The sequence below is a fragment of the Vidua chalybeata genome, chromosome 13 (assembly GCF_026979565.1).
Source record: "Vidua chalybeata isolate OUT-0048 chromosome 13, bVidCha1 merged haplotype, whole genome shotgun sequence".
Classification (NCBI taxonomy): domain Eukaryota; kingdom Metazoa; phylum Chordata; class Aves; order Passeriformes; family Viduidae; genus Vidua; species Vidua chalybeata.
In genome coordinates this window covers 3,109,004-3,125,298 of record NC_071542.1, presented here as the reverse complement: position 1 = coordinate 3,125,298, position 16,295 = coordinate 3,109,004, and the positions used below count along the sequence as shown (strand labels likewise).

The 16,295-nt window shown below is 52.7% G+C and overlaps 1 protein-coding gene across 7 annotated transcripts in view; it reads right to left on the bottom strand.

Moving 5' to 3' along the window:
- Positions 1-1,605: 1,605 nt before the first annotated feature.
- Positions 1,606-16,295, bottom strand: part of CPEB1 (cytoplasmic polyadenylation element binding protein 1) — a 37,192-nt gene continuing 22,502 nt past the window's right edge. For 5 of the 7 annotated variants that reach the window (XM_053954387.1, XM_053954392.1, XM_053954390.1 and 2 more), the window contains 9 exons: positions 8,812-9,026; positions 7,102-7,351; positions 6,729-6,842; positions 6,510-6,614; positions 5,579-5,715; positions 4,383-4,581; positions 2,819-2,913; positions 2,518-2,598; positions 1,606-1,838 (listed from right to left, as the gene is read on the bottom strand). In XM_053954387.1, the coding sequence (XP_053810362.1) occupies positions 1,728-1,838; positions 2,518-2,598; positions 2,819-2,913; positions 4,383-4,581; positions 5,579-5,715; positions 6,510-6,614; positions 6,729-6,842; positions 7,102-7,351; positions 8,812-9,026 (1,307 nt within the window). In that variant the 3' untranslated portion in view covers positions 1,606-1,727. The remainder of the gene's footprint in view (positions 1,839-2,517; positions 2,599-2,818; positions 2,914-4,382; positions 4,582-5,578; positions 5,716-6,509; positions 6,615-6,728; positions 6,843-7,101; positions 7,352-8,811; positions 9,027-16,295) is intronic. The other 2 variants (XM_053954388.1, XM_053954389.1) reach the window with 2 other exon arrangements.

The window sequence follows — 16,295 nt, the reverse complement described above, 5'->3', positions numbered from 1 at the left end:
ATTAACTTCTTGTTGCAATTAGGGGAGCTCCAGCTGGAGCCCAGGGGCCTGCAGGGACCTAAGGATCTAAACGTGCATTGCCCAACATTTGGCTTGTTGTGGGACTTTATCAATCACACCTTTTCTCTCCCCTCTGTCCCCAGGTCTCTGCCCTTGACCAGGAGATCATTGAACTGGACCCGGACACCAAGTGGGATCTAAACATGCATTGCCCAGCAGATAGAGCTCCCTCCCAGCTGAGTCACCCACCAACAGCATCCACAATTCGTAGCTCCATCCTTCCCTCCCCGCAAACCACATCCATACCTTCTTCCCCCACACCTCCAGGGAGTGACAACACAGCCTCCTAGCCGTAGAGGTCTCCCATGAAGCACACAAGGCATAAGATTTTTTTTTTTTTTTTGCTGCAACGTGTTTATTATGTGCCAAAAACTACACCACAGCTTACTCCACACGTCTGTAGGAGAGTGCAGTCTTGCCTGCATATACTACAATGAGGTAGAGACTTCACACACAGCTTCACAAAACCCCACAAAGAGCAGCTGGGATATGCAACAATGCAACATCAGCTCAGCAGGAAAGAAAAAAAAATAATCATAGTAAAGAGGGAGAAATTATGACACTGGTTCTTTGGCACACAGCTTCCAATAGAGGGGAAAGTAACAAAATAATAATGATCAGCATAATTAAGGTCTCAAATCCCAGCAGCAGCATTTCAGTCGACTGCACTGATACTCCAAACATCTCGGGAAGGAAAGGAAAATTACTTGTCCCCTCTAAGAGAAAGGGCTCCCAGGAACCTTCATCGTCCACCAAAACGCAGCCCTTTTTTAGCTTGTTACAAAAGAAAAGGTAAGTCCTGTGACTTTGTGTGATTAAAAACCTCTATCAACCCCCCGTAAGTGCAACTTAAAAAAGTGCAACAAACTATTTAAAACTATATACAGCAGCTCAGAGATCCTCATCCCATCCAGTTTCAAATCCAAAAACAAAAAAAAAAAGCCCGGCCTGTCCCATTGCAAACCTCTGGGTTTACAACGTCCTGCCATCAGCCCCCAGACACAAATTGCAACAATGTTAAAAGCTGCCAGGAAAAGAAATATCTCTCATTTCAAACGACTTAAAAACTGTTTTTAAGAGTGTAAAAAGGAACTCGTAAAAACCCTCGAGCGTAAAATATGAAATATGATTTGGTTTAAATGAAGAGCAAAGTCTCCTTGTTGTTACAGTAAAAAACGCCAGCTGAACACCCAGGTCACACCATCCAGGTGGGGGTAAATGAATGGAAAGGCACTGTATGGCAACGGCAAAACAATGACCAATGAGACCTGCGCTCTCTCCACCAGTATTGCAAGGAATGTAAAAAAGCGCCTTTAAAAAATAAAAAAAACAGGGCGGAGGCGCCTGCGGCGATGCCTCCGCTACACATGGCCCTTGGTTGGTTGGGTTTTTTCATTTTCAATTTTTGCTTCTCGTCAGCAAACCAGGAACCAAAGTCTGGGAACTGCAGAATGGCTTGAGGGGCACTCCCCCCCTCAAAACACCCCCAAACAAACCCCAACAAAACTCACTGTGCATTAGTGCAGAAACAAAAAGACCAGCAAGTGCAAACATGAATGTAAGATTTTTGTTTTTTCCCCATCAGTCCTCAGGAAGAACGTTCCCAGCCGGGCCTGGCTCCGTCAGGCGCTGCTGCGCTCTCCTTGTGGCAGGTTCTCCCAGGACCCTTAGCTGGAGTCCCGGTTCTTCTGGTTGCGCATCAGCGGGCGGTGGTGGCGCAGGACCTCCATGGAGTGCTGCCAGTGCCAGCACGAGCGGCAGAAGTACTTGAAGCAGATCTGTGGGCAGAGCACAGGGGCAACACTGGGGTGACACCAGCAGAGCCACTCCTCCCTTTCACCCCTGCCCGGTTTTACAGCCCCCACCAGCACAGTGGATCCACGGGCTGGAGATGGGGAATGCCAGCAATGCTGTGGAGGGGGCCTGTTGTGCCCAGCTTCCATCTTTTGAACAGGTTTGAAAATCAGGGACTGGGCATTGGGGCAGTAGCTGGGCTCTGCCAGGGCTCCCATCACTCCCAAGGTATATTCCCGGCCCCTGCTCATATCCCATACCAGCTCTGCAAGAAGCTGCCAAGCTCCTTTGCCTGCAGCCAGAGTTCCCTGTGCCTCAGCCAGCCCCAGGTGCATGCACCCCAACCCCAGCTCATCACAGTCCCCAGAGCAGCAGCCTCCCCTCCCCTCAGGGGCACCAGCCATTCCCACATTAGGTCCCAGTGCTGGCACAGCACAGTGAACTGCAGCACCCCTGCCTCAAAGCTGGGGTGGACATTGGCCACCTGGGCCTCCTGGCAAGTACCAGAGTTGCACCTCCTCCAAAACAAGGTCACTCCTCCCAGCTGGGCCCCATCTTGCCCACTGGGGAAGAACCAGTGTATATATGCCCAAAGCCCAGCAGCAGGGCCTGCTCCTCCTTGAGAAACCCCCTGAGCACAGGCTGCAGGAGAATTCACCTTACCTGGTCTCTGCAGAAGAATGGACCAGGCTGGGCATTGCACACTTGGCACATGGAGTCCTCCAGGTACGGGTCAATCTGAACCTGCAGGAGAATGAGGCAGTGGGCATGGAGCCAGGCCGATTGCCCTCACCCTGGTACCTCAAATCCATCCCCAGCAGCACCCCTAGGGCTGGCAGAGCAGCAGCCCCACTTCCCACTGCTTGAGCAGGAATATGGGGCAGACTCCATGAACACTGGTGCTCCCAGCAGTACCACCTATCATGAAGACCCCTCCCTGGGCTGCCCCACCAGCCCCACTCACCTTCTTGGTAAACTTGGTGGTTTTGATCTCCACAAATGCAGCAGTCACAGCCTTCAGGTAACTGCGCTGGTTGTTGAAGGTGACACGGCCCGACCCTGGAACGAGCCAGACCACAAATGCTAGAGAGGAACAGCAGAGACCAAGAGGGAACCACTGCAGCACCACCCCCTCCCTGGTGCCACTCAGACAGGGAAACAGCTTTGACAGGGAGATGGTATCCAGGGCCTAGGGGCTCTTCCTGCCTCCTTCTCCAGGCACCACATTCCCAGGATCAGCAGAGTGCTTCACACTACACCTGAAATACACCAGTGCTGAGACAGCTCAACAGCTTTTATTCACAGCCCTCCCCTCAGCCCAGAGCCTTGTGTTTTGCAGCCTCATTGCTGGTCAGTGGCATTCCAGCACCACTTGCTTCCAGCCAAGGTCTATTAAGCTCCAGGACTGACACTGGCAGATCCCTACAGCTCAGCCACAGGACAAAGTGCTACCCAAAACCCATCCATTCCCCTCCCAAAGCATCACACAGGACACGGCAGGAGGGCCTGGATCCAGTCCAGGATTACAGGAGATGCCCTCAACCAGCACAACCAACCAGGGCACAGCTTAGTTACCAAAACTGAGCTCTGACTGCTGTGACTTTAGGACAGCTCTAAGGGTGCAAGTGCCACAGAGCTGCTGGGAGATGGATCTTGCCTACTTGGAGCAACCTGGGCTCTGCATGAACCACAGGAGGTTGGGGTCACACACTGGGATCTCACAGGGCCAGCACAGGGAGGTTCTGTGACACCTCATCCACAGTCACACTGAGAATTTGCCTGGAGTCTCATACTCCCATTCCCACCCTCCTTGCGACTGTCCCCCTGAAGGCACTTCAGGGGCTTTGCAGCACAACATACACGCCCTAAACCTGAGCCTTGCCCAGAAAAGCCTGACTGCTATCCAAGGACAGTGACCAAGCAGTGACAACTCCGCACTCCAAGATCCTGGCAACACCAGGAGATCCAGTCTAAGTCAGTGACTTGCTGTAGCCTGAGCCTGGAAAGCTGGTCCTCAGGCACAGGCTGTGGGGTTTTTCAACAGACCAGCCACCTCAGTGCTGTCCCCTGGCCCATGAGGTCTCCAGGGACATACACACGCCATGACACGCCACATTTCAGCTCTGGTGACAAGAGCCCAAGAGTGGGTTAAGACCCACAGCTATCTCTGCCCTGGGAATGGAAAAGCAGCTACAGCAGCATCCAAAAACCACTAACAGCATTGACAAGGACAGCAAAACCTTCAGCATTGCCTAAAGGCATATTCAAAACTTCAGGCTGCTCTGGAATGATCCAGGACTTTCCAATTCCCCAGCACATCAGCTCTATCAGCCCTCCCCCCAAGGCTGGTCTTGCCTCCCCAGGGCCAGGAGATGAGAAGCACAGACTGTAGAAGAGATTGAACAGCATCTGCTCTCTGAGCCTGGCACCTGGGCAGTCTTCCAACAGAAGGACAAGCCAAGGGCACACCGCAGCCTCCTCAGAGCATGGCAGGGGCGACCACCAATCCTGGTGGAATCACCACTTACCTATGGGATACTTGTGCTTGTCAGTGTCGATGCCAGCATAGACCACCCCTCCGAACAGGTCGCACATGACGGCTGCCAGGGCCTCTGCGTTGAGCATCCCATGCAGAGCCCCCACAAACACCGTCTTGCTGGGGTCCAGCCGCTGCGAGGGGCTGCGCACGAAGTTGCTGTCGGCCAGCACCCACGGGATCACCTGCACCTGCAACCAGGAGCACCCCTGAACCTCAGACTTCAGCCCAAGCTGCAAGTGTCATTTGTTATCTATTGCTGCTCAGGGTCCACATCCATCTAAAGCACCAGACACCTCCAGAGAGCCCGCAAGGGGACAAAACCAACTCTGCTTCCAGCCAAACTGGAACCTAAGCCAGCGGTTCCTTGGGGGGGAGGGCAGCCAGAGGACAATCCACATCCCTCTACCCACATTTATGGCCCAGTCAGGTACCTCCCCAGCAGAGGAACCTGATGTTAGAGGGGACTACTGGAATAATCACCCACTGCCAGCTTCATCAGGAGCTCCCATCTGCTCTGCAGCTGATGGAGGGCTCTGGAAGGAAGCTTCTGGCAGAACTAAATCACCAAGCACAGAAGCTCTGCCAATTGCCAGACACCAGGAGAGCTGTCTAGAGCACAATTAGTTTGTGCCTGTCTAGATTAAGAACTGCATCTCCATCCTATAATTCCCTGAACTCAGGCAGTTGTCCGTGATCTGAGGATTGATCCCTTTTCCGTAAGCCCAAGTAGAGCCTCTGGCAGCCCCAGCACACCCAAAGCACAGGTCAGCCAGCCAAGGCTACGATGGGGAGCAGCCTGGGATCCAAAGTATCTTTCTGCTGAGTGTGAGTTTGTTCTGCAAGCAGAGGAGGCCTGACAAAGCACACCTGAGGGGTCCCAGTCTGCCTCTGCAAGCAAAGGTGTGATGGAAGCAACACAGAGCAGTTAAATCCCTGTTTCCATGCTCTGTCCCAACTAAATGAAGCCTGAAGGCCACCAACCCAGGAGATCCAGGTTGGTTTGACATAAGCTGTTATGAGGGACATAAACACCAAGCTGACACATCCCCAGCAGAGGCACAGAGCAGTCAAAGCCAGCCAGGAGCCAGCACACCTCCAGTTGCTGTTCCAGCCCTGCTTTCCTCCAGGGATCTCCCTTCTGCATCCCCTGCTGACATGTCAGGCTGCTCTCCCAGCTCTGCTCACCTCTTTGCAGCGCATCCTGCGGCTGGACATCTTGAAGTAGTACTCACTGAGCCCGTCAGGGCTCAGCAGGTCCTGGGAGCAGGCCTGGAGCAGCGCACGCACCGACTTCTCTGACTCAAATACCAGGTACACGTATCCTTTGGAAAGGAAGGGAAAGAAGCAGTTGTTAGAGCTGTGGTGGAGGAGGAACAGATCATCCCAGTTTGCAGACATCCTCATAAATCACTCTTGGGTGCCACCTGACATAGCTGTGTGGTAGCTCTTGCTGTTCCCAGCAGACTCTTATGTATAAGCCAAGCTGGAAGAGCCCAAACCCAAGCACAGCACAAGGGGCAGGATGCTCAGGGCCATGTGGGTCACTGTCCATCATCCACAAACCACACCTGGATATGCCAGGTGGGCACCACCAGCCTGGCCACAATTAAGTCTGCAGAAAAAAAGACTGCTATGTAGTCTCAAAGGATGGGCCGGCTCAAATACAGTCCAGGGTTTTCAAGTCCCTTCCATGGATGCCAGTGCTCTACCTCACATTGCTCTGGTGACTGAATGAGGCCATCAGGCACTACAGGGCCTCCAAACCAGCCACTTCCTACCCTGTAACTAATTCCTGCTTACACAATATGCCAGTCCAGCTGCACATGCTGGCAGTGGGATCAGCAGCTGCTTCAGAGCCACAGCCCTACGTGGGGCTCCAGAAACACCCAGAGAGAGTTCCCCCAGCCCACAGTTCTATCCCATACTGCTATGGATGGGTGAGGATGCTGGGTTTGGGGTGCCAGTGCTCTGCAGCCCAGGTGCAAACCCAAGTGAGGGCAGGACATTATCCCAGGTGCTCTGTACCAACCAGTCACCAGCATGCAGCTGTAAAATCCCAGCATCCGTGCTGTAACATAGCATGGGAAAAAAGTAACCCTACCGTGTTCGCTATTACCTTTAGGCATATTACCTTTGGGAGGACAGCGTGGGTGTTTGCCATCCTTACCAGGCCACTCCACACTCAGGGAGCCAAAAACACGGAAAGTGTTGATCAGCCCAGCTACAGATAGAAGGAGAGAGGTGAGTGTCCTCCACAAAAAGCTCCATCCCGCACCCTCCCAATATCAACACCCAAGGCCTTGGTGTGGGGCCTCACTTTCCAGGGGCTGCTCACCTTCTGTAATGTCCCATGGGACTCCTCCCAGGAACACTTTGCAGGAGTAGACGGGGTTCTTGTAGTTTCGGGGAGGCAGCTGCCCGCTCCAGGTGCAGGTTGCTTCATTCACAGCTTGGAGAAGACACCAGTAATACTCAGTACAGGACCATTTCCTTCCCACTCTCCCACAGGTCTCTCCATCTTGCCCAATTACAGGCTGAGCAGAGCTGCACAGCCACAGGCAGCTGCCCAGACCCACCTGTTCTCTCAGCAGATAGAACCAGAGTCAGGCTTGGGCCTGGAGCAAGCTCTTTTGTTCAGCCAGTGTCTGCATAGAGGCCACCAGCCCTTTCAAGTGTGGGACTGTCCCCTAGACCCCCTCCCAGCTCACCTGCCGCCTGCCGATGAAGCCGGGCTTCTCTTTCAATACTGAAGGGGTCTTCCGGAGAGTCCAGAAGATCCCAGGAAGGCCACGCAGATGCTCCAGGCCATCTTTTCGATGCACTGGCCGGGGAGGAAGTTACTGCAGCCAGGGAAGCTTGATCTTGATCCAGCTGGGATCCCACTCCCATCTTCAAGGGGTCTCTTGACACCCCACTTAGAGGCAAGAAGGGCAGAGGAGGGGATATGCGAAGGCTTGACTGCAAGAGAAAGGCCATATTGAAATCCAGCTCTGAGTAAGAGCACTTAATACCAGGGGTGAGGCATCACACTGGGGCCCTGCCCTTGCCCATGGCAGGAGGGGGAGCTCTCAGGGATTTCCTGAGACCTGGCAGAGGCAGGAAAGCAGCAACCACAACACATCCTGACACCTTAGGAAAGCCCTGGGCCATTCTCAACCAAACCCATGCCCATGATCAGCAGCAGGGATCATTAAGCAGGAGGCACTTCAGAGACCACCAAGCGAACAGCTACCCCTGGCTGTACACCCTCAAGAACAGCATCACCTCTGGAGAGCACCAGCCTCAGGCTCTGTGCTGTGCCCGCAGTGGGTAGGGCTTGTTGGAAGTGCTCATGGACTCTGCAGATACCAGCTGGATCTCATCCTCACAGCCCAGCTCCAGGGCTGCCTGACCAGGGAGCAGGCACCATGCACTACAGCTCCTCCCAGGGCAGGAGGAGGGAAAGCTCGGATTAATGGAACAGCAGGGAAGCAAGATGCTGCACAGCTCAGTGCCAGCTGCGCTGTGGATCCATCCCTGTGCAGCCTCGGCAGCTGCCCACGCCAGGGCTGTGCTCAGTCCTGCCCATCACAAACAAGGCCAGCACAGAGCCCTGCACCACCTGCCACCATCACTGCCTGGGTGCTGCAGTCACTTAGCACATCCTGATTCTCCAGGGTGGATCACAGCAGAATCAACCCCACATCCAGTCAGGTCTGTCCTTCATACCCACCCCAACACAGGGGTCAAGGCCATGGCAACACCACAGCAGAGCCTGGAGCAGCTCCTGGCTTCATCCTCCCATGCCAAGGCCAGGCCATGCAGCAGCATCCCAGAGCTGGCTGGAGCCAGGCTGCCCTGCTGGCACCCAGAGCTGCCATTTGCACCCACCATAGACCCACCAGAGCAGACTGGGGCAGCCAGCCAGACATTCACTTGCTCCCTGCCTTTCAAATTTATCTGTGCTTTAGGGAATGGGAGCAGGCCAGACCCAGTCTGCCGTAGAAGAAACTGCCCTGAGATGGAGAAATGCAGTCAAATGGGAAGAGCAATGAAAGGCAAGGACAGTAGCTCCTCAGAAGTCCAGGCTGGATCAGCCACTTCCCTGCTGGGATCAGGGCACAGACACCACCCTGCCTCAAACCAGCTCAAGCACTCAAGGCCCCTCTGGGAGCTACTGTAACCCAGTAGGGCTGCAAGCACAGACCCAAAAGGCCAAAATATTAGCTTTGAAGAAAAAAATATGAGGATACTGCTGGCTTGTGCTGAAGGACTGCACAAGCAGCCTTTCTCCCAAAACCTGGGCTGTGCCAGTGTGTGAACAGCTCCTCACAGCATTCCCTCCTGTTCCTGAGCAGGCAGGGCTCAGACTGGCAGCTCCACTCAGCTGTTCTGTGCTCCCCAAAAAAACACAGCAAGACCCCAGGACCCAAACTTACAATCAAGTCTGAGAGGTGGTCAGAACCAGAGCTGAACCCACTGGTGTCCGAGTCCGAGGGGCTGCTGGAGCGGGAGTCCAGGAGGGAGCGGGAGTTCCTCAGCGACGGTGTGGAAAACTTTTCTGGCAGGTCTGAACCAATGGGGTCTAAAGGCAGAAAACCCAGCGGGGGCTTCCCCAAGACGTTCCCAAGAGGGTTACTCAGCATGCTGAGAACTGCAACAGAGAGGGACAGTCTGTCAGGGCTGCAGCACAACACTGCTCCTTCCTCCTGGCTCCTGTGGCCCAGGAGGCCACCAGGCTCCTGTCAGCCCACAAATGTCATGTCTGGGAGGTGGCACCTCTGGTGTTTGCCATCAGTTGGGCCATGGTGCTGCACAGAACCCACAGCAGCCTGGTGTGGTTGATAAAAATGAAGGTGGGTTATGAGACAGATTAGCCAAGAGAACCCACTTCATCTAGGAGAAGCTCAGAGATCCTACATCCCAGATTACAGACCTCAGAAATGCTCTGGGACAGGGCCCTCTGCCCAGTCCATGCCATTCCCTGCCACTTCTCCCAGAGCAAGCTGGGGCTCAGGGGGGCAGGTCCCCAGGGATGGGGGCACACACCAGTGGCAGGCACACCTGGCCCACCAGCAGGAATTTTCAGGCTCAGAGGTGGGACACTGCTCCCACCATCCCTGCCAGGAGCTGGCTGTGGTTAGCCAGGAAGGTGCCAGCCTGGGCTGCTGACAGAGAGGCTTTGCTGTCCCTGGTGTGTGTTCACAGCAAGTCTGTCTGGTCAGGCCTCTGCCCCAGAGCCTGCAGACAAGGATGTGTCAGACTGCTTCCCTCACACTGCAGGTTTTCCTCCCACTGAGGAGAATCCAGGAAAATGCCTCCCTACAAAGAGAACTGCTTCTGAGTAGAGGACCAGGCCATCCAAAGGTCACAAAGTCACATCCTGGTCAGTGATATGGGGGCAGTTGCCACCCACAGGGAGAGGGAATGTAGGGCAAGGGATCCCACAGGGGCACACCACCAGCCAGTCTATTCAGAAAGAGCAAGTCTCAGCAAGCTGAACACATAACCGAACCAAGTGAAAAGAGCAAAGCATTCAGAAATGGTTTTAATTATTCACAGGCTGCAAAACAAGGCAGCTTGCCCTGAACCTTTCAGTTTTCAGCAAAGCAAATTTGGGATCCACTCAAGATCCTCCAAGCCCCACCTGATCTCAGCAAGCTGACCCATGAGGTTTTAACCTAGATTTTCAGCAGCTCCTATGCAGATGAGGATTAATAATCCAAACCACCAGCCAAACCAGGAGAGCAACACGACCATCGTGCTCGAGCACACTATGGTCAGACACCAGGACAGCACAGTGTCAGCGCCAGGGAGAGCTGCTGAGCACAACTGAGGCAAGATGCTGGGATGTACCTATCACAAGCTGCATTATCCAGTGGCACACCTGCCATGAGGCTTACATCTCCAGCCCCATACTTGGGGAAAAAGCTCACCACCCCAACAGTGACTTCACATAGGTACAGGTGGGTCCTTTACTTGAAGCATCTCCCTCAACTCAAAGCAGAGATCCTAGCAACAGTCACATCTTCCCACATTTGCAGAGCCTTATCCCTGCGAGATTCCCCTATTTTGGCTACATCATGGGACTAGGAACTCACCTCTGACCACACTGAGAAAGGGACCTCCTGCCTTCTGCTGTCCTGGACAGGCAGCACTGTGTTCACACCCATCCCTGCAGCCACAGGAAAATACCAGCCAGCCCAGCAGTCCTTACCTGGGCAGAGCCCGGGCAGCAGCAGCCCCGGGACCGAGGGACTGTGACACAGCTGGGGAGGAAATGCTCCCTCTCCTAGTCACAGCTCCGAGCAGGGCACAGCATCTCCCAGCCCCGGCAACCCGCACTTGCTGCTCTGCTGACTTCTCTGAAGCCACGTGATATGTTTAAAAATACAGCCGGCGTATTGTTCTGGGGAGACAGCTGAATCTGTCCGACAGGCTCCAAAATCTGATTAGTCACTAAACAGCACAAGAGGCAAAGCAAAGCAGCTGATCCCACAGCCCAAGCCTTGCTGCCAACAAATGCTCCCGCACTGACACCCTCCTTCCCCAGCCAGTGAGGGCCGTGGGTTTGGAGCGTGGCAGCCCTGTTGCTGACCCTAGCTGCACAGCATTCCAGAGACCTGGAGCAACTAATGCCAGGCAGACTGCTACCAGATAATGGTGCCCTGCCCCACATCTCCTGGTTAGCAGAGATGTGGAACCAGCACTCTAATTAGGATGCAATAGCAAGGGTCTGGGGCTCATCAGGAGCTCCCAGTGGCATTAGAGGGTCCAGCTGCTCTGCCCCATTTATGTCACCCTCATCTCTGCTGCCACATACACATCTCTCCCATGATCTCTCAGCTCTTGCAGCAGCTACAAAACCAGTAAGGCCAGCGTACTGAAGTGGCAGGATTACTGGCCATTAAAAGGATCTACTGTCTGAGCATTTACCACCACACCAGCTTCAACTGCCCCAATCCTAACCTCACATCCTGGAAGTGCTGACATCCTGCTGTTAACACGGATGGATTCCATCCAGTCCAGCAGCTTTGACAGCTCTGCACTGGCAGCACATGATTACACTCTACAGGACAAACTGAGCTCGTGGGAGACCCCACATCACCCCAGTGGGCCTGACTCAGCTTTACATGGTACCCACAGCCACTCACAGGGACATTGGGAGGAAAAGCCATGAGTCAAACTCAGCATTTCCTCTTTTATCCTTGCTCAGTGACCAGGCTGTGTGCTCCAATGCCAAGCTGTGGAGGTAGCCTAGGAAACACCTGCATGAGACACCTAGATCTTACTCCTCAGCACTATCCCAAAGGCATCCTGATCTAACTCCCTGCTCCAAACCCACCAAACCCCTCCTGAGGAATGGGGCACAAGAGCCCAACACAGGCTGCCCACCTAAAAAAAGCCTTCAAGGCATTGGGGCGACACTTCTTTCTGGGGAGTCAGTCTTGTCTCCCCTCCCAAGCAGACAGCTCGCATAAGGGAAAAATCATTCCAACACACATGCACGATGCATCAGCAATTCCTGGAGTTAAGAGCATCCCTTCAAGTCTCAAAGTGAAAAATCAAGTATCAGGGAACTACTCAGGGTAAGGAAAGAATATGAGTGCAAAGAAGGATTTTTCACACCTAGAGGGGAAACTTTAACTCAGGGGATCAACCTGACTCCATTCACCACTCGCACACCAAGAGCTTCTGGAACTTCTCCTGCCTCTGCTCAATGCAGCGAGGGAGGCACACGGCAATGCTCCTCTGCAGGGAACAGCAGAAAAGGAGCTTTTAATAGAATCTGGGCACTGGCTTTTGACTCGCTGCTGCAGCTCTAACACCTGACGTGAAGGCAGCGCTCTCTGCTCCATCTCCGGGCACACCAGCCCAGCACTGGTACGTCTGAGCTCTGTGGAACAGCCGTGACACCACACAGCACTGCCAGGTCCTGCCCACACAGGCCACTCCCTGGAGAAGGAGCATTTTTCAAACTACTCTTCCTTAGCTGAGCTTTCCCTAGTGACTGCTGTTTGGATATACCATTGTTCCTGCATCAACCCAGGGCCCCTAAAGAAGCCCAGGGGAGCACACTCAAGATGCTCAGACCCATCATACCTGAGCCAGACACCTGACAAACAAGCAGCTACAACGAGCCCACAGTGGTGGTTTCAACTTTTGAGGTCATCTCTACCTGTAGACCCCAAATTATCCTTTAAATTCCACTACCAACCACTGAATTAAGAGTTTAGTCTAACAAGCAGATCACTCCACCAGCACAAGCTGCAATTCAGAGCACACTTTGGGAAAGTATCCCAACAGCAAGATGTCCAATCCAAGCACTAAGAACAGCTTTTACTAGTCCATCCACCAGTTAAGACATGCAATTTAAACACCTGCCCAGGACCCTGGAGCACACAGTTCTTCCCTGTACACTGTAATTTGCAACCATTTGATATGTAGACCTTCCTAGCAGCTTTGCCCATGCTGTAAGAGATGAATGTAAAGATGAGCCCCCCAAGGATTGCTGGTGCTGGCAGCTCAGGGAAAGAAGGGCTCTGGGAAAAGAACCACTACGCTAATGACAAATGACAGTTTACTGCCTTGGATAACACCTTAAGAGCAACAGGATCATTTAGGCTGGAAAAGACCTCCAATATTGGGTTCAACCTTTGACCAAGCACCACTTTGCCAACTAGACCAGAGCACCAAGAGCCACACCCAGACATTTCACATGGAGCATCCACTGAGTTTATGCTGGATGGGCAGAGTTAACCAGAACCTCAGCTACCTCCACACTGCCCTTTGAACAAAATGCTTCAGCTCAGCTCTGTGGGAGACCACCCAGCCACCAGCATATCAGATCAGTGCTGACACTCTTCACTCCCTGGTTCATCAGTTTAGTCAAATTATCCAGAAACTGAGTCTTGCCCAGAGCAAAAATCTCTTATTCAGCAGCTGCCCAAGTCTTTCCACTCAAGTTCTTTCTCCAAACTCAGAACATCAATGGGAGCTTCCCCACGGCTGAGAACAACATTTGCCACACAGCCCTGGAAATACATGGAGAGTGGGCCAAGGAACTCCTCTTGCAGGAGCAGTGTGCCAGGCCCAGTTCTTGAGCTGCCAGCTGTGTCTGGCACCCACAGACTCTGTGCACAGGCAGCTTGACACCACACTGGCTGCAGCCCCAGAGCCAGGGGAGTTCACTCACTTTGAGAAGTAATGCTCTGGAGATGTGTTCCAGACTTTAGAAACTCACTGCAGGGCTGAAAAAAGCCTACTTTGAAGAGTCCAGGACTTGTCTGAGCAAGGCCTTCAGAGGGTCACCTGAAGGATGGTAAGCTGTTAAGACCTCCTGCTGCACCCACCAACTACTACATAGGCTGGAAGTCCACCTTTCTGCCTGGATCTCCTCACAGAACAGGAATGCTCTTTACCAGGAGAAAGAGCCAGGTTTCAGTGACACCTGCCATGCCCAGAGGCTGCAGCACCATATACACATTTGGGGCAGGGCAGCAGAGGAGAGTGTGACTGAGGCCCTGGAGACTGAATACAGTGCACTTTCTTTTGTCATGCATCAAATAAGCTTGTAAAGTTAAAAAAAAAAAAAAAGCAAAAAAAAAAAAAAAAAAGCTAATGGTCTAAACAATAGCCTGCTGCAATTCCAGAAAAACAGCTTCTCTCAGTTTTTACCACCCAGCCAAGCTCTGCCCTGGTGGGGTGGGAGCAAGCTGAATGTTTTAGTCAGCCAAAAAAGCAGCACCTCCTACAGACACTGAGAAACACCGTGGCAAGAGAAACATCTGCATGTCTGAAAAGCAAATGGGCACCTCAACCACCTCCTACAGGTGTAGTTCAGCAGTAGTTCAGTGACACAGCCAGACAAGCTGCCAGGGTGAGCAGTTTACCCTCCTCACACACCAGCACCAAACAGCTCAAAGCTCATGGCAGGGAAGGGGTGACCAATACTCCAGTCTAATCCCAAATTTTAGCACTTCTCACCTGCAGGTGTTGGGACCTGGAGCTGCCTGCAAGGAGCCTGCACAGAAACATTGACTGAAACGTGGCCAGCTGCAGTGGCAGATGTGGGGCTGGAGCACACAGGACAGGGACAGGCTTTGCTTGGCACAGAGAAGGCAGACACTGGATTCTCCCTCTTTACCAAATTCTTACAGGGGCACAAAAAAGCCAAGGAAAAGCTGCAGCAAGAGTAGTGGAACAAAAACTTCTTCCTCTTAAGTGGAGCAGCCATTGGACAAGGACCAGAAGTGGAGGGAACTATGTCCTTAGAGCCCTGGAGCTCACCTGAGCAGCAGAGTGGATACATCCAGAGGATCTGGCAAGCTCAAATCCTCCAACTTTCATTATATTCCCATTACTCCACTGAAAAAACAGTCAGTGCTGTTATTAGAGGAGCCATGCAGAGTCCAAGGCACATGGTCCTCTCCAAGCTATATCACCACAGAAGCCCCAGTAATCTTGAGCCAACTACTAGCTCTGGAGAAAAGCAGCTCCCAGAACTGCAGATGTAATCAAACCAGCAGCAACCACCATCTAAGTAGGACCTACAGCACAGCCCTTTTTTTTCCTGAACTACAAAAGAGGAACCTCTGCACTCACAGATTCTTCATTTGGGGCAAAGAAAAACTGAAGATATTCTGGCAGCTATTTCTGGTTTGCTAAGAAGGGGGCAGGGGAATAAAAAAAGGCAGCCTGATCCCACAGCTGAACCACAGAATTAGAGTCAGGACACCTGAGGTCTATTCTTGGTTCTGGTACCAATATGGTAAGTCACTTGCCCTGAAAAATGGAAACAGCAGCATAACTGGGAACAATCAGAACATTATTGCATTAACATCTGAGAGCACTGGTCCTCTGCTGGCACTGAGAGCAGGGCCCAGCTGACAACAAGGCTCACAGATTCCTGAGGCAAGGAATTTACTCCTTTGTGTTTCTAGAAAGGGTAAACAGCTACCCAAGGTAAATATAAAAATCAGAAAAGACAGCTAAAATGCAATTCAGGATTGCAAGTGCCCAGGTAATTGCATTCACTAAGCAGGCTGCCACAACCACAGTTGTCTTTAAAAAGATCAGAACATTGAAATACAGCAGGTTTTAACATGTATCAGTCCCAGAGAGATTTAAAAGCCAACATATTCAGGTCAAATTTTGCACAACAAGCTTCAGCTTTGCAAGCCTCAAGAACAAACACTTCTATATTTAAGTACCAAACTCCTCTCAATTATCTGCTGCAACATCTAGGGTGCAAACTGTGCTCTGTGTGTTACCTGTCGTGGTAACAAGGGTGAGTGACTCATCCTCAGCTGCATCACAGTTTGGGAGTGTCTAGGCCAGGATACACCTTTAGAAGGGCAACTCTCTGGAAGGGAGCAGGGTGTTGGCCAGACCCCTCTGCAGGCTGCAGTGAAGGAAAAACAACTGAAAAAAAGACGGACTTTAGTCCCAAACTCAATTTTCTTTGTGAAATGGCACACAAGCCTCACTGAGGCCTTCAGCTAGCATAAAGCCACTGCCAGACTGGCACTCCCAAACCCCACCAGTGATGCAGGCTCCCAGTTACCTTTCAGAGGTCTGCCCCCCTTAGCATCACAGCTTGGAAGTTTGCCTCACTTTCCCTGCCACACTCCTGGGGAGAAAACCAGGCAGAGGGGCAAGGAGGGATGTGCCCATGGCCATCTCAAATGCGTGGCACCAGCTGCTGTGCCCGAGAGCAGCCTCTGCTCTGGCAGCAGCACAGAGAGCACCTGTGATTCAGCTGTTTTACCATCACCTAAGGGACCAGGCACAGTGGGAGTGAGCTTGCAGATGTGGATAGAAGGTGCAACCCTGGCTGGAGATGCCTTGCTCAGTGCCCCAGCCCTACAGCAGCACCACCCAGCCTCAGTGCACTGACAACTCAAGGACCACAGCATCCTTT